Here is a 24,862-nt window from a genome sequence, read left to right as displayed (position 1 = left end):
CGCTCGTGAGCGCCGTCATCGGTGCATTGCCAGGAGAGGCGGCAGGCTTCAAAATCTTCATCCCTGGTGACTCGGAGAAGTCTGGTCAAGACACTGGAGGATTTGATTTGGACTGTTGGCTGTCTACACCATGAGCCAGWCAACAGCAGCCCTAACTGCGATCGACTACACAGTTACCAACACCGAAGCGTTCTTATACCATCCCAGCAGAGCATTCTCTCCACTCCGCATCTGCGTATCCTCGACATACGCCCATCTCTGGAAGAAATCTTCATGCGTCATGACTCGCGTGAGTCGCCCTGTAATGGCACGATACATATCCTCCATGACTCCGAAATCGGTCGGGAACAGGATATCAAAGTATCCCTGTTGCACAAGCGGCGTACGGACTGGTACAGTTTGTCTTTGATAGCGTGTCTGGACAACAGGTGCGTTGATTCCTACGGTGGCTTGGGGAAGGGAGTGGAAATCCGAGGTGATGAGCCGATGTGCGGGGAATTTTGTGGCAAGGATTTGGAAGAACTGCATGAGACGGGTTGGGATATACTCTGGCTCTGTGAGGTTGGGAGCAAAAGGCAGAGAGTGGCGAATCTTTCGCAACAGCTTGCTCTGTCGTAGAGGGTGGGGATATGAGCGGTCTTGACAGGCTGCGTCTCGAACGCGGAGGTAGCGTGAGGCTACTGGATCCAGTGTGCGGGAGTAGAATTCGTAGAAGTCGCCCTCGTTGTCGATAAGGACGGATCCTTGCATTACTTCCTCGGTGGATGGGTCGTAGCGAATCACATCGTGGGCAAAGTTGTCAAATACCTCCATTGCGAGGAAGAAGCAGGGTGTCGGCACATAGAGGTTCCAATCAAAGATGGATTTGTTGACAATCTCAACCTTGTCTGCGTGGCCACGAGCTGATGCACTGGATCGTAGCTTGGCGGCTTGGAGGGAAGCCAAAGCTGTGGAGACTTCAATAATGCGGAACTTGGTACGAGCGTAGACTTCCGGATCGACCTGTCGGATGTAGTCGAGGATGTTGAGCATCAAGGTTCCATTTCCCGCGCCCATTTCGTAGATGACAAGATCGTGGTAGGGATAGAGGGTGAGTTTGTAGTTGGCCACCATGTATCTCGCTATCGCCTCTCCATAGTAGGGTCGAAACAGCTCTGTGGGTGTATGCCATAGCTGTCGGGTGTCATTATGCTCCTCCGCGTCGAGTTTATCTTCAAATTGTGTGTAGCGCTCTCCCAGCAGTTTGTAAAATTCAGGCTCGTCTCGTATTTGGCTGAAATCAAAGGGCGCACCGGGAGAGAAAATGGTGACGTTCTTGCTGAAGTATCCATATTGAGGGTTGTATAATGAGTCCTCGATGAAGTCCCGCATCAGCATCTTCACCCGCCGTGGTCGCTCTTTGCGTCCTCGGAGCGCATCTGCGGTGATGCTGGGGAAACGCTTGAATTCTTCTGCTTTGTCCTGGGGGAAATGATCCGTTCGTTGTTGCCATGAGCTCTCGACGGTCGTCTTGACTTTGGGCTGAGAAGTTCGGGTCTGGGGTCGCGTGCTCTGGCGGCGTCGTTGCGAGTATGAGCCTTGATTCAGCCATTGGGAGGCTGCGGGTGCGGCTGCTATGGACCGCGCGTGGGCTTGTGCGGGGACACTTTTCTCGCAGAATTGGTGAGAAGCCAGGCGTCTGAAGAGACGCGCAACCGATGGAGAGTCCATTTGCAGGTGATGATTGATGCTTGAGCGAGGCTTGGAAGCTGTCCGGGCGTGTTGAAGCTGGCCCGGGCATGGCCGATCCTCGTTCGAGGGTCCAAGCTCTGCTTACGGTTCAAAGCCTACCTAATAAGCTAACTCACGACTTCCACTCCAGCCAGCATTTCTACACAACACTACCATCATCCCTTTCCACTTTCCAAGACCCCCCAACAATGTCGAGCCCGCTTCTTGCTCTTCCATCAGAGCTCTTGGAGCACATCATGCATCACGTTGCTGGAGAGATCAGATTTCGCACTGGGAGAGATCCATCTCGCCTCCGATCTCTTGTGGCAGTCTCGCAGACCAGCAGACGGCTTCACTCATCTGTCGAACCATTTCTGTATAGGCAATTCTCGTCGTACTGGTCCCCTAGAAGGGTACGACACTTCTTACGCGCCATTTGTGAAACCCCGCGACTTAGCAAGCATTTACAAGTCGACGGTCTGAAAACAAGAGATGTGCCCGATATCCGGCCAGATCTGGATGATTACCAGTTGTATCGCGAGGCCATGAAACAATTTTCAGAGTGGGAGCTTCACGATGCTCTACTTGATGCCCTGTCCAGGGGCTGCCTTGACGCCACAGGAATCCTCGTACTATTGCTGACTACCAATATTCGGCAACTGCGTCTAGAACCCGATGCTCGTGCAAAATGTTCCGGTCCACGAATCTTGGACGGCTTCGTCTCTTTCCTGGCATGGTCAAGCTCGGTGGGACGTATGAACTATAGGAATTTAAAAGAAATCTCGGTCGAAGCTATAACATGGCGTTCTTCGGGGGGCGACCCGAGCGTTCGACTTCGATGCGATTCCATTCTTCAGCTGATGCGCCTACCAAGTCTCAGACGTCTTACAGTCGATGCTGGAGTGGTGTCAACAAGCCTTCTGGCGTCTGATGTAGGCTTCTCACGTGTGTCACATCTCTGCCTGCTGAACCGTTACGGCCATGATCCTCTCTGGCTTTGTCACTTGGTCAACGCCTGCAGCTCACTGATCCAGCTCAAACTTGACGGGATTGAAGACATACCATTGTTCAGCGCGACTTTGCAGCGGCATAGGGATACACTCGAGGAGCTGTCAGTCGTCTATGCCGAATCTTGCACCTTCGAACTGTGTGACATACAGGCATTCAAGCGGCTACACCGTCTGGAGCTGCAAAGATGCCCGCTCTCTATCACTGAAGAGCATCCCATTTGTGACGCTCTTCGACTTCCAACGCTTCCAGCTACACTCAGGCATCTTGCCATACAARCCGGCGGGTGTTTGGATGACGTGCTCGCATCTGTTGCTCAGAACCTTCAACAGTTTTCAGCGGGGCTGGAGATCCTCACCGTTTCCTGCACGCTTTTCTCAACTGAAAATGCAAAGTACCTMGATCTGATCCAAGAACTGAAGACTGGGAACGCAAAGGTTCCGTCAAAGCCTGGAATCGATTGGATCATATCTATTCGGGAGGATTCATTGGATCTTGTTTTCCAGTGCCTCAAAGGAAAGAAGACCATCAGCGAGACCGCCTCTGATGTCGTTCACGTCGCGAACTCCTCGGGTGTATCACATTTGCTGAGTGAGTATTACGCTGACTGGCCGCCGTACGACTCGGGGAAGTCGGAAACGCTGCGAGAACTCAGGGAGTTGGTTCGAGAACAATTGGATCTACTCGTTGAATAACTGTCCCTATAATATAGCGTGCGGATGGATTCTTACCAAGGAAGTTCGCCGTCAACCTTGCCTGGACTCGAACGAATAAATTGTCCCTCGCGTGGCAGATTGAAACACTGGAGCGGGGAGCCTGCGAGCATATCTGGACTTGGACATTCCGTGCCATTCTCTGGTCTTACATACCTGTTCACTGCCGCGACTTTCGATGACCAAGGCCCTGAAGCTGTAGTCGCTAAGGATATCATTTATTGTATACTTAGATATGCTGTAATCTCAACCCACCCTGTACAAATGGAGAGGATCTGCTACATTAGATGTTGACCCCGCTTTCACGCCGTTCAATTACAATCTCATAATTCCACTAGAGTCTTTCCATCCTTACAAATGTGCCATGTGTATCCTCTAGCGAAGGATAAAGTATCGAAAGGTCCGTGCGTCTACGAACCGCGGACCCATCTCTTCACGTTTCCTCGAATCCATCACAAGCTAACAAATACAACACATCTCGAACTCCAAGAACATGCTCATCAGGTGATACACCCACCATGGCCCTCTTCGCCGACATTTGGCAGCGCATATGGGAAAGCGTTGTGGACAACCGCAACAAACTCACCGCCACCGGCGGCTTCCTCCTAGGAATCATCGCCACGCTAGGATTCAAGGATTTTTATCCCGACCTCGAACGAGCATACCAGCGCACATCACGTCAACATCGCAGAATCACACGGCCATCTTTCGGAAAGCCCGAACGTCTCAGCCTCGAAGATCATGAGAATGATCTCGAAAAAGTCGTCAGCTCTGCAAGTAATAATGCATACGAAATCCGCGAGGGTGTAGATGGGTTGATTGGCAATACGCCATTGATCAAACTCCGTGCTCTGAGCGAAGCGACTGGATGCGAGATTCTTGCCAAAGCGGAATTTTTGAATGGAGCTGGGAATTCGCCCAAGGACCGCGTGGCGCTCTCCATGATCAATTACGCTGAAGAGGCTGGTTTGTTGCAACCTGGACGCGGAGATGTCGTCTATGAGGGGACTGTCGGCTCTACGGGGATCTCGCTGGCTGCGGTGTGTAGAGCGAGAGGTTACAAGGCACACATGTATGTAGGACTGTCCATTTCCTCTATCATGTCTTTATGAATCTAACGAAATGTGTAGATGTATGCCTTCAGATGTCTCTACCGATAAAAGCGATCTCCTCCTGAAATTGGGCGCTACAGTGGAGCGTGTGAAACCCGCATCGATAATCGATCAGAATCAATTCGTCAATACTGCTCGCCGACGTGCACAAGAGCACACTGATGATCCTACACGGGAAGGGCGAGGTTTCTTCGCCGATCAATTCGAAAATACAGCCAACTATCTCGCTCATGAACTTACCACTGGTCCCGAAATCTACTCGCAATGTAACGGACAACTAGATGCTTTCGTAGCAGGAGCCGGAACTGGAGGAACCCTCTCTGGCGTTGCACTCGCTTTGAAACCTTTACTTCCTGAAATGAAAGTCGTCCTGGCGGATCCTCAAGGAAGCAGCTTATTCAACAAAATCAAATACGGTGTCATGTTTTCACCTACAGAAGCCGAGGGCACGAGAAGGAGACATCAAGTCGATTCGATCGTGGAGGGGGTGGGGATTAATCGTTTGACGAAGAATTTCGAGGCGGGCATGCATTTGATTGATGATGCTATCAAGGTTCATGATGTGGATGCGCTGGCTATGGCGAGGTGGTTGGTGGAGAAGGAAGGGTTGTTTGTTGGGGCGAGCTCGGCGATTAATCTTGTGGCGGCTGCGAGGTTGGCGAAGCAGATGGGTGGTGGAGGACAGAGGATTGTTACTGTTATTTGTGATTCTGGGAGTAGACATTTGAGTCGCTTTTGGAAAGATATTGGGGAGGAGGGGGAAGTAGTGGAGCTGGATGATATTATCGGCGATATGAAAGCTGTTTGAACCGCCGTCCCAATCATACATTCCAATCCACTCGCAAGTTCTTCCCACACCGGGATGGGATAGGTTGATCATCAAGCTCCAGCCCGCTGCTGCAAAACACCACTCTCCCTCATCCCCTCAAAACACCTCCGATAAGCCTCCCGCACCTCAGGAACCTCCAAATCCAGTCCCTCTCTCCGATACTCAGCAACCTTCTCCACCAACTTATCGCTATCCAACCAACAATTACTCCTCTCAGCCACAATAACCTCCCTCTGCTCCTCCAACGTGAAATTCTCCCACGTATAACTAGGATCCACAATATCCCTATACAATCCCAGCACCTCATTATGACTAATAGCCCCCGGGTTCGTGAAATTATACACTCCAGTTTCCTTGTGCTCTGCCATGGCGATTGTTACGGGGAGGAGATTGGGAAGGAGAGAATTAGAATTGGGAATATTGACCACTTTGTTATAAGCCAGAATTTTCGTCACGAAACTTCGAGGATGCAGGTCTGCGGAAACAGGCATTCTCAGACGCAGAATTAGGGTGTTGGGGTAATTTTTCAGAAAAGTTTCAATGGCTGCTTTTGTCTCGCTGTAGAAGGAACCTGTGAAATTCGGACTGTCGGTTTCGAGAAAGGGTTTACCCGTGAGTTGGTCCCGGGCTTCGTTGTATTGCGAGGTGTAAATACATCCCGTCGCGAGAACTGTGAGGTGGATGGCGCGTTTGTGGCATTCCGAGGTTAGGATGTGGGTGCCTAGACCGTTGCTTTCCATTGTTTCGATTTTGTGGCTTTCGCACCAATCGACTGTTGGGCGGCCGGTTTTGCCCGCGCAGTTGATGACGTGCGTTGGGTGGATTTCGTCGAGGGTTTGGCGGACTTGTGCTTGTTCGTGCATGGGAGTTGTGGTCGCGTGGACTTTTTTGCCTTGTTTCTTGAGGAGGTCGGTGAGGAGGCCGCCGATCCAGCCTTTGGCTCCCCAGATGAGATAGATATTGGATGAAGACATGGTGACTGTTTGTTTTACTTGAGAATAAATATTGCGAAGAAGTTGAGAGGGAAAGGTCAGGGAAGTAAGTCAGTCGTATAGTGAACACCTTTCAAGAGAGCGAGCCACGCAAGGGACGTGACACAGGAAGAGCTCCGGCATGTAAATAAATGGTTACGCAACTATTCGATCCAAGCAAGCAAGCGATCCGAGCAAGGCGTTGCCTCATTTCCGTTCCTGAGGTTTAATCACATATTGATACCTGCGTTTGAACATGTCAGTTCGGAAAGCCATTACGTATGGAGAGGAGAGTTGAGCAAAGCATACCCGATAATTCCTCCCACGGCCATCACAACACCAAGCACACTTCCGTCTGTGATGGACTTTTTACTGACTATCCATCCAATAGACACAATGAAGCACGTCTTGAAATGACCAACGACAGTACTCGTAACAGGCCCGCCTTCATTGATGATCGCATACTGTGAGAGATTGATCAAGCAGGCGCAAATTCCGCTCTGCAGCCACTTGTGTTAGCCATCTAGCATAACCACGTACGTTGTTCGAAAGTCTCCTTACCAGCAATATCAATCCCCATAGTTCCAAGCTCGTTGACTTGCAGGCTGTTACATCGTCCGAGAAAGGTATGATGTAAAGCATGACCAAAACGCCAAGTGGCGCCTGGTTTAGCAGCAACTGATTACTCTCACAATCCAACTTCTTGTGGTATGACTTGATCAACACAGTATACACAGAACTGGCAACAACACCAGTCAAAGCGAACATGACTCCAACAGGCGTAGTCTTCTTTTCCTCGGCCTCGTTTGTCGTTGTAGACGCTGTATCGTAGTAAGATACAATCGCCACCCCCAAGCACACTGGAACCAACGTCAGAGCAGCTTTCCGCGAGATTTCATCCTGGTATGCGAAATAGTTGATTGCTGCCACGCATGGAGTAAGGAGTACTCTAGCGACTTGATAGAATTGCACGCTGGAATTCGCTAGTGATGCGTTCGGAAGCACGACATTGGGGATCATGGCCAAGGCGAGTGGGAGGATTAGGATCGGGTCGACTTTTTTGGCTTGGAATAGGTTGATCTGTGGTCGGGAGATGATGTAGAGGAGGAGAGCTGTGATGGCGAAGTGAAAGGCGGCGAAGCCTACTTGGGCATGTCGGAGAGATGCATCTTCGAAAATGCGCTTGTTGAGAAAGACCTTGGGAGGACTTGTTAGCTTCGCACTCATGTGTAGTGTAATCATCGAGACTCACAATCAGAGCTGTGCAGACGGTATTGACAGCCGTGCTGAACCAGAATCGATGGCTCAGACCCACTGCTACTGGAAGCACCTTCTCTGGTTGTTCATATTCCACTATCGGGAGAAGAAACGCCCTTTTCTCTTCGTTTGAATATCTGAGCTCCTCATTCGAGTCTCGGTGTCCAGAATCCGACATGTTTGCTTTTATTCGGCCGTTGCTGTTGAAAGATTCGGAACAAGATGCTGATCTTTCTGGCGCCAGCAATAGGAAGTTTTGATGGACTTTGCGGAATCCTATCGATTCATCAGTCGTGCGAGGCTCGTGAATTCGTACGCGTGCTATGCGCGTCTAACATTCCACCCGCAGAAAAAAATGCTCCCTTGCCCTGCATTGGCGACTTTGGACATGAAGAAAGGCCAGTCTGCTCCATGATAGTCCTCGTTATCTTTCCAAACCGCAGAAAAGACAAGAAAAGATGGTTGAAACAGGAGCAGGATGGTCATCCAGCGRTAAGTACCCATTGGAATTTTCCAACTCCCACTTGTCTGAAAGAGGCTGACGTCCTGATACAGGAAGCTTAGAGTCTCGATTCTTCATCGACAATGGCCTATGGAAAGACGCACCGCTATTAACCGGCCAAACAGTCTTCGATCCTTTGCCAGATGTCCGCAACATCATGGTAACAGGAGGAGAAGGCTTCATGTACGTCCGCGAAACCCCTGCTTGGTTGGCTTGTTGGAAAAAAACAAAATCTGACTTGCATAATCCAGCGCCTCATGGCTCGTTCGTCACCTAGTGACAAAATACCCCGACGCATACAATATCGTCTGCTTCGACAAACTCGACTATTGCAGTTCTCTCAACAACTCCCGAATGCTAGAAAGCCGAGCGAATTTCAAATTCTTCCATGGAGATCTCACCAAAGACGCTGATGTTTTGAAATGTCTGCGGACTCACAAGATTGATACCGTATTCCATCTGGCGGCCCAGTCTCATGTTGATCTGAGTTTTGGAAATTCGTATTCTTTCACCTATAATAATGTCATTGGCACACATGTGCTGTTGGAATGTGTTACGGCTGTCAAGACCATCAAGAGGTTCTTCCACATATCGACGGATGAGGTGCGTGAGAGATGTAAAGGAGGAAGGAAAATCGCAGTAACTTACCAATTGTAGGTCTATGGCGAGGTTCAGATGGATGCTGCGGATCTCAGCGAACATACCATGCTCGCTCCGACGAACCCATACTCTGCGAGTAAAGCGGCCGCGGAAATGTACATTACTGCGTATGTCAGTAGCTTCCAGCTGCCGGCAATCATGATACGCTTGAATAATGTGTATGGGCCACATCAGGTTAGTAAGGTTACACTCACACGCTTGACGCTGGCTAACACGTCTCCAGTTTCCCGAGAGTTGGTGACGGATGAATTTGGTCGCGCGAGGACTGCCATGCTGACTTTTTCTCGCAGAAATCATCCCAAAGTTCATCAATCTCCTCCAGCGCAAGAAGCCACTTTGGATCCACGGAGACGGCAAAAACACACGACGATATCTCTACGCCGGGGATGCGGCGGACGCCTTCGACACCATCCTGCACAAGGGTGAAATCGGCCAAATCTACAACGTCGATTCCCAGGACGAGATCTCGAATCTGGACTTGGCTGGGAAGCTTTTGGGTCGATTTGGGGTGGAGGATATCGCAGGTTCGATTGAGCATACACGAGACCGTCCCTTTAATGATCTTCGATACGCAGTCGATGGAACCAAGTTGAGGGATTTGGGTTGGAAGCCGCAAGTGTCGTTGGAGCAAGGCTTGACAAACACAGTGGAGTGGTATGCCAAGTACTTTGACTGGTGGGGACCGATCGAGRACATCTTGACTGCATTTCCTGTGGTGRAGGATGAGGTTGGAAGTGATGCTGTCCCTGCAGATGGAGAGTCCCAGGTCGGGAAGCTGGAACGCGGACAGCAAGCTGGTTCAGGGGCTGAGCATTGCACGACTTCGGGCATGGAAGCGGTGAAGGCGACAAGCGTGAAAGGTATGAATGGTTCGATGGGTCCAAATGGCGCGAAAATACCAGCCGAACGTGCTAGGAAGCGCAAGGCAGATGTGATGGACGAGGAGTAGTAGGTAGCGTGGCGGGGTTCGGTTATCCACCTGGGTGGCCTTGCGCTATAGTTGTAGCCTGCGTTTCCTGGAGTGGACCTCTTTGCCGGGACGATTCCCCGAAGAAGAACCAGAACGACCCTAGGAGCTCACATGAGTAGAATAGGGGAGGTAGTGTGATAGCGTTTTTGATATGACTAGCTGAGTTGCTCGCCTGGTCGTGTTGAGTCAAATGGTGTAGGGGTTGTCGATTGAACGTGTACACTCTTTATCAAGTGAACTGTTACATGTGGGGTTCCTAGGGCTTCATCGTTAGCTAAATATCGCCACATACTAAAATTTGGCCTATAACTAATGTTCTTACCACAACATCACCTAATTACCGTGTTTTCTTCCTAGTGGTAATTAAAAAGGACGATATTATCGAAATAGCCGAAAATTAAGTATATACTACGCTACTAGCGGCTCTAGCGCGTACCTCTCGAGGTAACACGCTACGTAGAGCGCGTCTATCTAAGAAGGCTTAAGAAGCCGCTACTATTACTATTGCTATCGCTATCGCTATACTAAAGGCTAGACCGTCTAAGGGTAAGGGAAAAGCTAGCTCTATAAAGAAGTCGTAATCGTCGAAGAAGCGCGCGGCGGCGGTAATAGAGTAGCGTCTACGGAAGCGTCGTTCGCGTAATAGTAATAGAGCCGGAACTAGAGGTGTTAATGTTAGTAAGAGGCTAAATTAAGAGGTAGATATTGCGGATAAGAATAAGGAGCTATTCCTTCGTATAGATAAGGATATAGAGGATAAGGAAGAAGAAGAACGGCTACTACTAAGTACATAGCGGTTACGTAAGCAACGTAGAGTTAATATTAATATTAATAATAATAAGGATAAGGATAAAGCTAGAAAGAACAGGCTATTTACGTATAGCGCCTATTAGACGATTAATTGTAATAAGGAGCGTGTCGAGTTAATAGCCTACTCTAAGAAGTCCTCTATAGACGGCTCTTAATACGACAACTTTAGAGAGTAGTATAAGACACGATATAATAATAATTAAGAGATAGAGGTTCCTCGTTACGTTAAGGATATTAAGTAGTTCCCTATAATCTATACGGCCTATAGTAAGCTCTCGAAGATTAACTAGATAACCTAGGATCTAGCCGACGATAGAACGTATAGGATAGCCCTATAGTAACTACGTGTTTAGCGTAACTATAAATATAAGGACCTATAGATACATATGTCCTACGAGTTCTAGGCTGCTATAATAGTAGATGTTATATTAGGCTAAATAGCCCTACTAGGTACGTAGAGTTTATAGCGACGAATAGTTACGAATACTTAGACAGCGAACGTACGGATTAAACGTACTACACTTAAGAGCAATAGCGACCTTAGGCATCGTATATACGACTAGTAGACGTGCAATTAAGAGAGGTAATAGAACTATAGCTAAATATATTAGTAGCGAATACTACGAATTATTCCCTTAAGCGGCTCTTAACTAGGCTAAATTAATTAAGAACAGCATAGCTAATAAGAAGCTAGATAGGCCTAATCTAAAGGTTAAATTTATAGATAAATTCGAGCTACTAGCTAGTATTGCTTACCGCTTAGCTGCTTATGTAATATTAAGGAAGGGCGCTATCGAAACGGTTAGTCTAAACCGGCGTAAATAGTAGTAGAACGGTAGTTAAGTACAGAACTTCTACCTTAGTAGTAAATTAGTAGACAGCGATAAAGAGAACTTACCTCTACGGCCTATATAGCCTATTATAGAGCTACTATTAAGTTAAGTTCGAGAGCCCTTACTTAATCTACTTTACTAGCTTAACAACTACATCTACTTTATATTAATATAGGACTACTAGACGAAAYATAACCGCTAAGATAACCTATATAAGATATAGGACTTCTTTATATAAAGGGACCTTAGCCTCGAAGCGTTAATAGATATAATACGTAAATAGTGGATTAAGAACGGCTTTAAGGAAGGCTAGCGGCAATATCTAAGACGTTCTATACGTGCATAGTAGCGGCCGGATAATCCTATAGGTAGTAATGCTAGGAGCGTAGATTTAAACAGGCGGTAGCTTTTTACGTAGCGGTCCGATTTACGCGATTTTTCTTCGAGCTTCTTTAGCGTATCGAGTTATTATAAGATCTATTTTATGTTATATAGCATATGCTATATAATAGTGTTGTTCTAAATAGGTAGGTAAAATAAATAACATCTAAAGCCTATATAGAGACTCGCGGAAGCTATAAAGCCGGATCTCCGGTGTAATATAGTCTATAATTTACTATATTATAACTACACTACTAAAATTAGTTAACGATAGGTTAAAATAAAGCTCTTAGCGAGCTCGAATTCTGTGTATTTATGCGGCGATTTTAGAGTATACGCTTAGTACGCAATTACATAGTACGCTTAGTAGTTACGAGGATTTTAGGGTCCGAATAGTATCCTTAGCGTTTTCTTAGCGTTTTGCGGGGAACTTTGCTTTATCTTAGAAGGCTCGTATTTTAGACGATTAGCTATCTAGCATCTACGCATCTCTTAGAATATTGCTATACGTCGCGCACGGCCGCTTTTAGCTATATATATAGGCTTTTAAGACGGTAAGGGATACGATAGCTCGACGGTAGTATACATATAGGAAAAAAACACGAAAATGAACATTTATCTAATTATTAACTCGAATAGCCTAATTCTAACGACAGTTAGTAGCTGCGTAAACGTACGCTATTACTACGGCCTCTATCGATACCGCCCTTATTACGTACACCGCCCTCGCTACCTCCGTAGCTATTCCTACTCTCCCTCGATCTATACGCCCTTTAGAAGATAGTCGACAATATAGTAAAGCTACTAGAGGGGATTACGGAACGCCTTAATGCGCTTAAAGGAAGGATTACGTTAATTAAGGAAGTTGTATAACCCTCGTAGTCGTAGTACGATTAGCAGTCGCTAAAACTAGAGCCGGAACCGTCCTTAGATAAGGAGCTATAGGCCTAAGCGATAAGGATAAATAAGGGCAATTAATAAGGAGCCGGCTCTAATAGCGGCAATCGACTTAACTTAATTAATTGCTCGAAATCCACTATAATAGAACTAGCGCTCTACAACGTCCGGATCTATATAATACTCGTTTATTACCTATATAAGGAAGTAAGAGTAGCTCTCGAATCCTTCCGCCTCTTTAATATAGCGACGAACAAACGCTTTTAGAACTAAGAAGGACTATTCGATAGGGTTATAGTCCGGAGAGTAAGGAGGTAGATACTTAATCTAAATGCTATTATCTAAACAGAGGCGTTTAATGCGAATATCGTAGTATATAGATATATTATTAAGGACTAGTAACTATCTAGCAGCTAACTAAGGAGCAACCGTATCCTCTAGCTATTTATATAGAATGTCTCCGGTAATACTGCCTTAATAGATTAACGTTCCTAGTAGGTAGCCGTCCGGTATTATTACTAGTAAGATACTCTATCGTTTACTTCTGTCCTATAGTTATTAGTCTACGTAGTTAACGCCCTTCTTACTCTAACCGTATTTGCGCTAACTATAGCGTTCGTTCTATATACTCTCGTTAATGTAGTAGATGCGGTTAGTTAGCTATGTATTACGTTTGTTACGCTAGTATATACGAAGGAATTCGCTTTATTTACGTAGTTGTTTTTTCGCTACCTTACGTAACTAGCCTACGTTATATATAGCCCTATAGATAGTAGGTATAGAAGCCTATATACCGTATTTATCCTATAGATACTACTACATTTCGTTAAGGTACGCTATTAGCTATTCTAAGAGCTACTCTAGCATTATTCGAACGTAGTAATTAGATAGTAAAGGCCGTAGACTAAGCGTATATCCGCGTAGAGGGTAGGGTAGGCCGAATAAGTCTATAGAAATGCGTATGCGGTAGATAGTTATTCGGCTTATTTTAACTTAGTCCGTAATAGCTATATTACTAAGGTCGGTATCCTCTAGGCGTCGTAATACCTTATTAAGGACAGGCAGCTTTAATCTATTAACTATTGCGGTGATTTTAAGCTACTTAGGGCGTGTTTTAAGTGCGTAGTAGTAGTGTTCTGATTTATTAAGAATAATCGTCTAATATAAAGGTGGACTACGGAGGTCCGGAGGTTTGTAACAGTTGACTTGATAAAACCTATAGTGTAGTGCTTGCTATGCGAAGCGAGACAATGCACTGTGATGCGATGTGGCTGCCCGATCTATGGCACGCCAGACCTGTCATCTGAGAGTCTCCGATTCACAACTGCTTAGGGCATATACAGGCTAGCACAAGTCATTAGTAGAAGATAGATTCAGAGTGGATTCGAAGGTTAGGGATGACAAGAGTAGTGTACAGGTAGGTACAGTTCTGTCGTTCTCGGCAAAGAGTAAAGTATCTGCTCGTGGGTAAAGAAAAACCAGCCCAGAGCACGCTGCCAACAGTCCCTGCATCCAGGAACAGTTGCGCAGCGACGTCGTGGGCAACATCTATTGACTCGCCGTGATGATGACGAAGAAGAATGTGTGTGTGAAGGAACATAGTTCGTTTTTTTCGCGGAAAGTGGAGATGGCATCACATCACATCCTTGCCACCACGTAGTTCTAGTAGGTAGCTCAACATAGCTGGCTCACGTGCAACTCCAGGTTGGAAGCACCTGTTCGACACGCCGTAGGTAGTTGTGCTACTAGAAAAAGCGTGCGAGGTTCCACCAACCACGTTTGTCGCTTGTGGTGCAAGACCATGTGTGATGAGGTGATATGCCCACCGCCGTCCATGTGTGGGTGGTGTGCCCGGACTACCTACGAAGATGAAAAATGCTCGGCGTCACAACATCCATCACAGGGTCTAAAAGGTAAGGTAGGTAAAATGCTCATGAGGTCAGGTTGCATTGCATCACATTCAGCGCGATGTGACCCTGCATCTTGCATCTAGTGTTGTAGGAGCACTGATTGGTGAGATTATTGCTGGAAAGGATGGGATGGCGCGATGGAGCGTGTCTGTGCAACTGGGGCCGAATCGAAATCCTTGTGTGCTTGTAGATCGGCGCGCCACTGACATGGATGGGATTCGCGGTAGAGAGTCGCCGGCAAAAACGGTAAAAGTATGCTCTCAAAGTGGGATATGAGCCAGTAAGTGGAGTTGAACGAAGTGTTCAATCAAGATGTCAATGGAGTCGCTGCGATGGTGAACTGTGAACAGAGGCAATGGAGAGGTATTAAGTAGTATTTCGTCGGCAAGGATGGAAGATATCATCCTCCCATCTCCCGGCTCTGGAGCCACATCTGTAGTAGGTAACCATACCATGCCAGGTGCTTTCTTKCGCATTGCGCACCGGACACCTATTTTCTACCAGGTGCCGTCCCGTATAATCATACAGAGTCTGTACAGCTCATCAATCCCTTTAGCGCCTGCTGCGGCGCTTGCCACAATCCAAACCCGGCCCTGTATTCCAGAGTCCAAAACGCGAAAACGGGGTATCAAAGTAAGCGATCGTTGTAGAAGAAAAGTTCCCATGCGCCAGTCAATTTCCATGACTTGTCCCAATTTATGCACAATATCAAGCATTAATTCGTTCATTCGTCCTCTTCGGGGGATGTGGGATCGGTGCCCTCGCCTTTGTGGACTTTACGATGTCTCCTGAGGTTGGAGACGACAGAGAAGTGGCGGCCACAGCCATCGACATCACATGCAAATGCTATGAAATGTCAGTGAATGTAGATAATTCATCACTGCGATGTTACTCACGCTTCTCTCCGGTGTGACTGTACATGTGAGTTTGCAATGAACTCGGGCGGGTGAACCGCTTGTCGCAGATTTTACACTTGTGCTTCTTTTGCGAGCTGGATGAAACCTTGGAACTGAACTGGTTCATCATGGACTGTGGTGCTGGTGGCATGCTTCCATTGGGAAGGCCGTGGGGTCTGGGAAGTGTCCGCGAGTTTGTCATTTCTTCGTTGGCGGAACTGTAATCACCCACGGAGGCGTCGCTGACGGAGCTGTTGTAATAGGTCGGGTAGGTGCTGGCCGACGAGATCGAAGAGTGGGAGGAATGACCATTTGGAAAGCCGTAGGCGTCTGTCGTAGGTCTGCCTGCGCTGGAGGCACCGTAGATGTTGCGTGGGGTAATGTCTGACTGGCTCATTGCAACCATGCCCCGACTGGCATCGAGTGCATCACTGAAACTTTGGCGCTCTGCTTCCGAGGCCGAGTTCATTCTGTTGTTAAAGTCAGACATGGAGCTCTGGCGAAACTTCTGAGCCTCGACTGGAGCGCCTAGGAACATGCTGGAAGCTACTGACGGGTGCGAAGAGCGCCTGTCTCCTTGGTATCCATATGCAGACGCGTACTGTGGGGCAGACGTGGGAGCATATGTCGCTGCAGGTGGTGCTGCGGATGAGTAGGAAGCACCGTACGGTCTGGGAGCACTCATGGCATCTTGGGTGAGTTGTAAGCCGGTCTGATCGAATAGGGCTGGGTCCACTTGAAGAATACCTGATGCCATGGCGGGAGCGGAGACTTGGCCACCAGCGTACGCAGCAGAAACGTTGGGTGTCTGGACGTAGCGAGAGTCGGTGCCATGAGGCATCGAGGTGGCATACGCCTGACTCTGGTTGGAAGCTCCAGACACCCAAGGATTCGTAAACTGCGGTGCGTTGGAGTATCTCATCTGCTCGTAGCCGATAGGGCTGAACTGGGGTTGCTGTMGGTTGTCGACGGCCATTGTTGCCATGGTGGTGGGCGTCGTTGGGGACGGTGGGGTGGTAACGTGAAGATGCGTTGCAGTCGTTGTAGCAGACGAAGCGCCAATGTTAGCCCTGCCGGTGGGTGTGGAGAGATCAACGCTGGGTGCAAGAGTATCGACAACGTGGAGAGGGCGATCCGTCCTTGAGGATGCGCGGGATCAGCGTGCTTATGTGGTGCCGTTCCTCGAGGCTGGGAGGATCCGAAGATTGAGCACGGGCAAGACACCCCTCGAATGCCGATCCAACGGTTGGCCAGTTCCTGGTGGACGGACGGCGGCTGTCAGTGGCCAGAGGGGAGCGCGATATGCAGCTAGAGCGCCGGATTCGCGAGCCGTCGAGGACAGCGGGCAGATGTTTCAGGTTGCGGTGCGGTTGAGCTGCTTTGACGCAATCAATGCGGAGACTGCGTTTGTTTGCGGGTGTTGATGCTGCAGCTGCAGCAGAGGGACCTGGCGTGGGTGGGTGTCTGCGGTGGGCTATGATGCGTGCCCGATGGTKGAATGGACAGAGTCGAATCAATTATTGATGGAGGGTTGCGGCCCAAAGAGATGTGGTGCTGGGGTATGGGATGCTTGGAAAGGGCAATCGATTGAAGATCAGATGCAGATCTTGCACGGATGGGCGAGGATGATATGTGTTCGGCGTGCGCACACGGTTTGAAGAATGACGGCGTGGAGCGCCTGCGCCCAAAGGTCCCCTGCTGCAAGCCTGCAAGCCACCGGCGAGGCACTACACAGGAAAAATGCCAGATCCTCCAGTCCCACCGCCCGAACGGCGAGCTCGCCCTCCACTCCAGCGCACCGACCCTTTCTTTCAGGCGCGCATCACTAGCGCCGAATTCTACCCTGCGTCATTTGGGGTGGGCTCCCTCATCCATGAATCGCTTGCTTCCTCCGTCCACAAGTCACAGCGCACGCTCGCGGGAATTTAGACTCTCGCCTGCTGGTGAAGAGGAGGCGTCTCTGCTGCCAATCTCCCGTCCTCGGCGACAAGCTTGGTCGAGGCCAGTGCCCACGTAGGTTACCCATAGCTTACCTGCGTCCACTCACGGCGCGGCGGCCTCTTGTCTCGAGCCAGCGCGGATGGCGTTCATGTCGCCCACAGCACCGCACACTTTAGAACTAGCCTCGCTGGTCCCGGATCGCCGACACCCGAGCCAACTCCTGCCAGTCACCACCAGTTGGATGTGGCCATGCCGTGTCGCGCTCTGCGAAAGTCTCTCCGTACCTGTGGTGAGCTCAAAATGCTCCCACCGGCGCTGCAAATGATGGCGAATCACTCTTCACCACCAGGGAGCTTTCTATCCCGTTGAGCTAAGGTTGTGCGTGTGCGGCATCTCCAACGCTCGCAGTTCAACCGCCAGCTCCGTCGCGCCATCCACCGCACTTGCCTTGCCGAGGGTTCAGCTCGCGTTGTTTCTGTGTGTGCGCACTCCTCGTCCTCGTCGCCAGAAAGGTGGGTCCGATCGATGCGACGTGCGATCGGCCGGGCCAATCGCTTCGCTTCACCTTAGTGCGTCCAGACTCCGTCCACCTCCTCTTTCCACGGCTCCTGCTAAAGGTCCCGTCACCGTACTATTTCCGCTTTCATCATTGCGTGTATCGCATCTGTGCCTGTCCAGTAGTCCAGTCCAGTCCAGCTCCAGCTCTCCACGCATTGCTCCTCTGTTTCGTGAAGGGATACCCCCGTTCGCTCGGCGCACCTCGGTACTGTCTCTTCCTCCCCTCTCCTTTCCCTCCCGCCTCTCTAGCGCGCGCCACTCGTCGCGCTCCGCAGGTACCAAGATCATGGTGGCTCGAGGGATTTCGCCACTGGGAAATCATGGTGCAGCCTACCATTTCGAGGCGCAAGCCCTCACGCAAGCTCTGCTCATCCGGCATCGATGATCCGATGGTGAAGGCTTGAGGCGTCCATAGGACGAACAGCCAATCTCTGGTCTGAAATTTCGGCTAGACCGAAGCCCTCTTATGCTTATGCATAGATCGAACTCTAATGCCTATTGTTGACGACAAGGGATGGGCGCTGCAACTTCCCGATCCGACTTTCAGCAAAAGCAGTCTGCTGGCTCATGCTGTTTTCGGCTTCGACGCGGCTGTGTAGCGCTTGCATCCTTCCAAAAAATCACCGTTACTTGACATCCGAGGCTACAATGTGCGGTGTGATCTAGAAGGATCACAACAGTCGCATCATCTGCCACGACTCGCTCACCTTCAGAGTCATGAATCTCTGAGGAAAAGTAAAAAGCTCGTGCCACAAGCGGTTGGAATTTCGAACTCTGGCACAAGAGCCAGCAACGGCACCCGTCAAACCTTGCAAACGGCATCGGCTTTGGCGCACGCACGGCGCATCTCATGACTCAAGAGGTTTTCTGGGGAACATCCATCATCCCTTTACCGAACTCCACRGGCTCGAGATCATTGCTGAGAGTAGGCGCCAGCACTGGATGCCTTTGCAACCATTCCGCCGGCGGCGAGACCCTTTCAGTCCTCCTCATCATGCGCCAATCTAAGACAACTTCTTCTCTCCATGTTATCTCTTGAGCGGCTACTTGTCCACGCCTTGTCTGCCCGTTCGTGGACTCCACGTCGCTTCGCCATGGCGGATAACGCAACATCGCCGATCACTTGCATTCACATCTTAGCACAGCCGCCCCACCAATAGTCACTGKCGGGATTAACAACCTCCAAGGCCAAGCCTCCAGCAAGAATGATCAGATTTTCAAACAGACTTTCGGTATGCGGCGCAGAGGAGGACAAACTCGGAAAAAGCTCCTCAAGAACTGCTGATCAACGCCTCAACGGCTGCTAACACATGGTGCGACGCTCCTTAGGTCTGCATCTATCACAAAAAGGGACTTCGCATCGCGTCGCTAGCACCATGCTACGACTACACCAACTCCTCCACATCCCTACCGAGAGGTATATTTTATATTTTACATTACGAATTTCTTTTCTCTCGCGATTGCGCTGCTGCAATGTCTCAAAAAGCAAGCGTACCAATTTTACTCCCCTTCGACCTCGTACAGCTTGGAGCTGTAGTTTACGAAGTGAGGCATTACTGACGCGAGCGAGTGCAGTGAGCACTTCTCCGGGGACTGTTGCGGTGGGTGATAGGGACAGGAGAGGGGTATTCACAGAGATTTGTATCCCATACTCTCCCTCCCCGCACATTTGTCTAGGACAAACGCAAGCTCATGTGCTTCATTCTGAGCTACATTTCCGCGAGCGTTCGCTTCTGTCAAGGTGCTGTATTAGTGAGTATGCCCGACTACGAATGACCAACGATAATCCTGCTTCCTGGTGGAATGTATACCGCTCTCCACCAGCGCAGATGACTGTGCCGCACCTTAGAGATGTCGCTCGCCATCCGCTATATGATGAGCACGGAATGTTCAACTGCTACGACTATCAAAACATTTTCAAAGGCCTTCGATGGGGCTGTGGAGTCAAATGAATCCGATGCTATCTATTCGACCCTCTGACCCTGACCTTACTAAATGTGAAGGCTCCCCTACTGTCTGTATAAAGGATGCATCGCCTAATTCATAAGGTCGCCGGAAAGAAAGTTGATAGAGTTTGTATTGGACATCACACAACAAAAGACACGACTTGGATGTGTAATTTCTTTCTATTACAGAACGTTGCTATTCGCGGTCATATCCTTCGTCGCCAACGTACGTATACTATGCCATCTCCTCTGGTACCTTGAATTTCTAGCGGCTATTATATAGCGTCTTGCTCTGGTTATATTTTGGACTATAGCCTTCTAAGTGCTCTACGACGGAACGAACGCCGGATAATCCAAGATCTAGGATATGGTAGTATGGACAAATAAAAGGATAGTGCTAGAAGAGATCGTCGTAGGCTTCGAGGATGTAATCGGCTTTGTCTACGCGCCTTACCTCCGTAGTACATCCTTCTTCTCTGCGGTGAACGTGTTGTAGTTGTTAATGTCGCTTTCCTTGAATTCCCCCGCCCTCGGGAACTTGGGCTCTATGCCACTCCTCGTTAACCAGTTAAAGACAGTAAGGTCAATACAGGTGTAGAATGTGGGATGGGCGAAAATGGCGGTTTGACATGAAGACTTCACATTCGGGAGGACTGTAATAGATCTGCAGTTATGGCTAGCTATCGACGAAGTTGTATTTGACGAGCGTTCAATAGCAGGAGCCATAGGATTGGCATTGGTCATCGTGGCAAACGAGGTGGTAGCTGGAATGTTGCCGGTACTGGTCGACTGAGCGGATGGAATCACCGGAGCCTTGTTCGAAGACCTGTTCGACATCGCCCGTAGTGATGCAAGGTCAAAGTCACCCACGATGGAACCAGACGCCGTCATGATAGGATTATGGTCTCGAGTGGTATGCTGCTTCGATGTCGAGGGCTGCAGAGGAGGCGGCCGCGTAATAGATGGATCGTTGTCTTTTTGATGTAGTGGTGTTGGCGCCGGCGGAGTCGGTAACTGTAAATTTGCTGTCTCGAAAGTCCCAAGCTGCTCGGGAGTCCTTTATGGTCGAGAGGAAGAAAAATCGAAATTCTTGAGCAAGATGCGAGACGGCTGCAAGTTTTTCAACTCTAGATTATGCATCAACTTCCTTGAAAAACTTCTGTGCGTGCGCAAAGGGATCGAGAATGCCAGTAATCAAATCGCTTTTCTTGTAGGAGTTGAAACGAGGCTGTCTCTTCACTACGTCTTTCAACTCTGTTTCTGAATTTTTCACGGGATGTCTCAGTTTTGAAAAGGGTCTTTTAGACTGTTGGCAAGGTCAGCTCCAGTTGCCATCGCGAGTTGTATCTTTGAAAGCGAATCTTCGCTCCGGTCTGGGGTAGTAGCCATGTTGGGTAATGTCGGGCAAAATGTCCGATCTGTGGACAAGGGGAGGTTGGAAGCCTTTTCCTATTTCTTTCTGTGGTTTGATGAGTGACACGATAGATGAAGGGAGGAAAACGCGATGAGCTTCAAGCAATTGGAATGGTAACAGTAGACAGGCGTTGTCAGAGTTGCAAGCCGTTGCGTGAGTTGAAAAGGAGGAAGAAGAGAGATCCAGGTGGCTAGACGAAAGGCGAGTGCTGAATGAAGAAGAAAGATGGGAGGGATGAGGATAGGTATGTAGTCTTCTTTGCAGTTCGCTACTAGGCATTGAGATGTAAGTATGAGCAGAGGCCGCCATTGAGAAAGGTTCAGTCCTTGGTTGCCTTCTGACTGGGCCAGCTTGTTAGGGATGGGTYATTTGTGTTTTGCTCTACCTGCGAAGACCAGCATGGCTTGGGAAGCTCGGGCAAGATGCTGAGTTGCGTTGCCGCTGTAAGGAATACCAGTATACACAATTCGACTTCAAACCAAGAATCATTTGTGAAAGGTATTTGGAGCTGACATCTGTGAGCAATATGTAAGGTATGTGGAGCTGACATCAGAAAGCAATACCTATGGAAGGTATTTGGAGCTGACATTTGGAAGCGATGTGGATCGCTAGCGCCGAATTGGCTTTAAAGGAGTTCAGACCCCTGATGATTCATGCAAGTCTGAAAAAATTAGCAAAAAGCTCCAAGAAAAAGAGAGCTGTATGAACGGGATTCTGACCAGGAGGACAGAGAAGAGCTACATGGTTGGGATTCAAACCCAACCCCAATCACAACTGATTCCAGCGCGATTATTGGTATGAATGTATCAGCCGTCAACCAAACTACACCTTTTGTTAGAGGACGTTCCAATCTCTCATGTGGAGAATGAACATACCCTCCCGCCCTGGCCTCACCAACACGCATGCAAATTGCTGGGTGCGGCGAAAAAGGGGTCTTGGCAAAAACTCAAAAAAAAAAATCAGCTGTATAGATGGGATTTTAACCCACCCTCAATCGCAATTGACACCAGTGCGCTTATGGTATGAATGCATCAGCCGTGAATCGAACACGGGGCTAATCGATCATGCACATGGCAACGATTAATTTTACCACTAAACCACTGAAGCTGTGATGGGATATGAGTGGAGTTTATCTCAGCGTTTATGAACATCACCAGAATTGTTCCGCAAGGCGAGGTGCTGTTTCATTCAACACAAACAGCACCGCTTTGTAATAGAAAGCAATTAGGTACATATCTAAGTCGTGTCTTTTGCTTGAACATCCATGGAAGTCTTCCTGAAAAGTAGCGGCTGGGAAGCTGTAGCTAGGACGGCAACCTTTAATACCGATGGGTTTGGAAGTATCAAGATTCTGGTCGAGAGWATGAGAGATGAGTGCCTTTTGCTGGACAAGGGCTGGTAGATTTGAAAGATTGATGTCGCTCTTTGCGGTGAATTGACGATAGTGCTGTGGCTTGTGATAGGTAGTTGCAAGTAACAAAATGATGCGACCTTGGGGAGAGCTGAGTATGGAGGGTCGAATTCCTTGTTGAATGATTTCTCCTTGATCGTGCTGTTGTTATTGTAGAAAGTATTTGATTTCACCGGTCGTAGGACAGGGCAGACCGGCGTCTTCCTCTCCTTCACAATGCGGACAACTTCTGCTCAAGTTCCTCGACTGCCGTACCATCATCCTTCTCTACCTCATCGCCACAACCCAATAGGTTCTGTCGACTCGTCATCGGCTCAGGTCGCCAGACGACATCTCTACGAAGATCGGCGATCTGGTTCTCCACGCACTGATTCACTTTGCACAGCACATCTGCCAGCTTATCTCTCGTCCCAGAGTCATATTCCCGTAGATCCGGCACAGTCCACTGATCGAACAACCTCCCATGCGAACTCAGATCCTGTCCGAAACCGCCATGCTCTCGCATGAATAGATAACAGAGATAGCAAAGATACTTGCTCGTGCCAATTGTGCGCGGCCAGATGATGGTGCTTCCAGAGACTTCATCGCCAGACTGCAATGCAACCCTCTGTTGCCGTATTGCGTACTCGACCATCAGCTGCACCTCGGCATGCACATGCATGATCTTGGCCCAGCTCTCATAGGCAATGTCCGTCTCGGCCTCGGCGTATGGGATTACATACTCCAACTCGACACGGCGAAAGGAATCCGGGAATTTCTTCGCTGTTGTGATCAGATCCTTGGCGATTCTCCAGTACGCTCCAATCTTCTCCAGCTGTCTTAATGTCTTCACCGCGGCTGCAATTTGTGGTGTTGGGCCATCAATACTTGCAATCCTCGACGCGAAATCTCTCACCTCGAATACCATGCAAAAGTCATATGTAGCCTTGACAAGCCGATATAACTCCTGCAGCAACTCATCCTTGAAAGCTCCACTCTCAAACCTCTCGTACTCTTTACTCAAAGCCGCAATGACGCCCGCCAACGTTTTCCTGACCTTCCACTCTCCTTTTCTCGGGTACACATGCTGAACTCGATGTGCCACATTCTCAAAATCTTTGACAAGAGGCTTCTTATGCGTCCTCCTCAGGTAAGCCGGTTTCGTCCATTTAACGGACCGCATTCGCCCAAGGAGCTTCTGAGAATGCTGCTCAATAATCATCGCAAAGACTCTCTCTTCCCAATCCGATACATCTTCCGCAAACGCGGCACTTTCCAACACGGCAGCGATTCCGCTCAACATATCTCGAACCTTCTGGTCCACCACGTCCATCCCCGCGACTCTCACCACAAGCTTCTTCGCACCAACATGTTGCTCAAGACAAACGGCAGCAACGCTCTGTGCTCCCTCCGTCACGGCAGCGAGATAGGCGAGATCATCCGCCAAAGATCTTTCGATGCTCAGAGGCAAAGTCCCGAATTCTGTAGGACCATCTTCAACCACAGAAGAATTCAACACGGCTATGGGGACGGCATTTGTGCGCCTCTCGAGCGTGACGAGATTCTGTCGGAACTCGCGCTCGGGAATGATGGACCAGATTGTTTGGGATTCTGTCGCTGTCTTCACTGGGCGAAGTCCGCTTGGCTTGGGGATTCCATGTGGATCAGACATGAGATCGCGGTGTGCTTTCTGGACTTGATTCGGAAAGTACTATCGTACCCTTCGAGGCTCCGGGAATTGACAAGTATGGATTTTCCGTGGCCAGTCCCAGTGACGCTGATAATGTCGTGGTATGACGCTCAAAGGCATGAATGAGATGGAAAGTGAGTTTTTCTGAGACGGACGACGTCGTTTGAAGTCCTGGATTAAGTCGTATTATTTCCCACCTCTGGCGCAACGGAGTGAAGATATTGATAGCGTCGGTGTTGATGCAGCGGATGATCATTTTGCCAGACAAATTTCATGACTCCTTGACGCATATCTGTATCTGGTYAGCGCGACATGGCATTCCATGTCCACATGTCTTTGACTCTTTCCTCTTCTCCATCGCGGCATCGGGAACATGTTCAAGAAGTTAAAGACGACCGACTTGTCTGCTGTAGACGCTGCGTCGAGGTAGGTCGCTCAGTGCTCAATCTTCAACGCGATTCTAG

At 49.0% G+C, this 24,862-nt stretch overlaps 10 protein-coding genes and 1 non-coding gene; 3 read left to right on the top strand and 8 right to left on the bottom strand.

Annotated features, from left to right (window-relative positions):
* Window positions 1–165: 165 nt before the first annotated feature.
* On the bottom strand, window positions 166–1,710 carry RCC_05108 (uncharacterized protein; the record flags this gene model as incomplete). The annotated part of the gene is made up of 1 exon (XM_023770384.1): window positions 166–1,710. One exon carries the CDS (start codon window positions 1,708–1,710, stop codon window positions 166–168), a length of 1,545 nt encoding a protein of 514 aa, XP_023626152.1.
* Window positions 1,711–1,919: 209 nt separating this feature from the next.
* Window positions 1,920–3,413, top strand: RCC_05107 (uncharacterized protein; the record flags this gene model as incomplete). Its single annotated transcript, XM_023770383.1, has 1 exon — window positions 1,920–3,413. The coding sequence occupies one exon, from the start codon at window positions 1,920–1,922 to the stop codon at window positions 3,411–3,413; it is 1,494 nt and encodes a 497-aa protein (XP_023626151.1).
* Window positions 3,414–3,949: 536 nt separating this feature from the next.
* On the top strand, window positions 3,950–5,351 carry RCC_05106 (related to cysteine synthase; the record flags this gene model as incomplete). XM_023770382.1 has 2 exons in its annotated part: window positions 3,950–4,503; window positions 4,562–5,351. The coding sequence occupies 2 exons, from the start codon at window positions 3,950–3,952 to the stop codon at window positions 5,349–5,351; spliced, it is 1,344 nt and encodes a 447-aa protein (XP_023626150.1).
* A 71-nt stretch (window positions 5,352–5,422) lies between these two features.
* RCC_05105 (uncharacterized protein) lies at window positions 5,423–6,346 on the bottom strand (the record flags this gene model as incomplete). Its single annotated transcript, XM_023770381.1, has 1 exon — window positions 5,423–6,346. The coding sequence occupies one exon, from the start codon at window positions 6,344–6,346 to the stop codon at window positions 5,423–5,425; it is 924 nt and encodes a 307-aa protein (XP_023626149.1).
* Window positions 6,347–6,550: 204 nt separating this feature from the next.
* Window positions 6,551–7,778, bottom strand: RCC_05104 (related to integral membrane protein; the record flags this gene model as incomplete). XM_023770380.1 has 4 exons in its annotated part: window positions 6,551–6,587; window positions 6,653–6,843; window positions 6,905–7,540; window positions 7,596–7,778. 4 exons carry the CDS (start codon window positions 7,776–7,778, stop codon window positions 6,551–6,553), a joined length of 1,047 nt encoding a protein of 348 aa, XP_023626148.1.
* Window positions 7,779–8,807: 1,029 nt separating this feature from the next.
* RCC_05103 (uncharacterized protein) lies at window positions 8,808–9,711 on the top strand (the record flags this gene model as incomplete). XM_023770379.1 has 3 exons in its annotated part: window positions 8,808–8,936; window positions 8,986–8,995; window positions 9,053–9,711. 3 exons carry the CDS (start codon window positions 8,808–8,810, stop codon window positions 9,709–9,711), a joined length of 798 nt encoding a protein of 265 aa, XP_023626147.1.
* Window positions 9,712–15,287: 5,576 nt separating this feature from the next.
* RCC_05102 (related to C2H2 conidiation transcription factor FlbC) lies at window positions 15,288–16,435 on the bottom strand (the record flags this gene model as incomplete). XM_023770378.1 has 4 exons in its annotated part: window positions 15,288–15,409; window positions 15,460–15,929; window positions 16,014–16,149; window positions 16,207–16,435. 4 exons carry the CDS (start codon window positions 16,433–16,435, stop codon window positions 15,288–15,290), a joined length of 957 nt encoding a protein of 318 aa, XP_023626146.1.
* A 1,526-nt stretch (window positions 16,436–17,961) lies between these two features.
* Window positions 17,962–18,246, bottom strand: RCC_05101 (uncharacterized protein; the record flags this gene model as incomplete). The annotated part of the gene is made up of 1 exon (XM_023770377.1): window positions 17,962–18,246. One exon carries the CDS (start codon window positions 18,244–18,246, stop codon window positions 17,962–17,964), a length of 285 nt encoding a protein of 94 aa, XP_023626145.1.
* Window positions 18,247–20,354: 2,108 nt separating this feature from the next.
* Window positions 20,355–20,795, bottom strand: RCC_05100 (uncharacterized protein; the record flags this gene model as incomplete). Its single annotated transcript, XM_023770376.1, has 1 exon — window positions 20,355–20,795. One exon carries the CDS (start codon window positions 20,793–20,795, stop codon window positions 20,355–20,357), a length of 441 nt encoding a protein of 146 aa, XP_023626144.1.
* Window positions 20,796–22,345: 1,550 nt separating this feature from the next.
* tRNA lies at window positions 22,346–22,425 on the bottom strand. One transcript is given in 2 exon segments: window positions 22,346–22,380; window positions 22,390–22,425. It is a non-coding gene; the product is annotated as a tRNA-Gly (tRNA).
* A 515-nt stretch (window positions 22,426–22,940) lies between these two features.
* On the bottom strand, window positions 22,941–24,380 carry RCC_05099 (uncharacterized protein; the record flags this gene model as incomplete). The annotated part of the gene is made up of 1 exon (XM_023770375.1): window positions 22,941–24,380. One exon carries the CDS (start codon window positions 24,378–24,380, stop codon window positions 22,941–22,943), a length of 1,440 nt encoding a protein of 479 aa, XP_023626143.1.
* Between the last annotated feature and the right edge of the window lie 482 nt (window positions 24,381–24,862).

The sequence above is a fragment of the Ramularia collo-cygni genome, assembly GCF_900074925.1.
Source record: "Ramularia collo-cygni strain URUG2 genome assembly, contig: RCC_scaffold07, whole genome shotgun sequence".
Lineage (NCBI taxonomy): Eukaryota > Fungi > Ascomycota > Dothideomycetes > Mycosphaerellales > Mycosphaerellaceae > Ramularia > Ramularia collo-cygni.
Note: the sequence above shows the minus strand (reverse complement) of the source record. Positions and strands in the feature narration are given on the sequence as shown.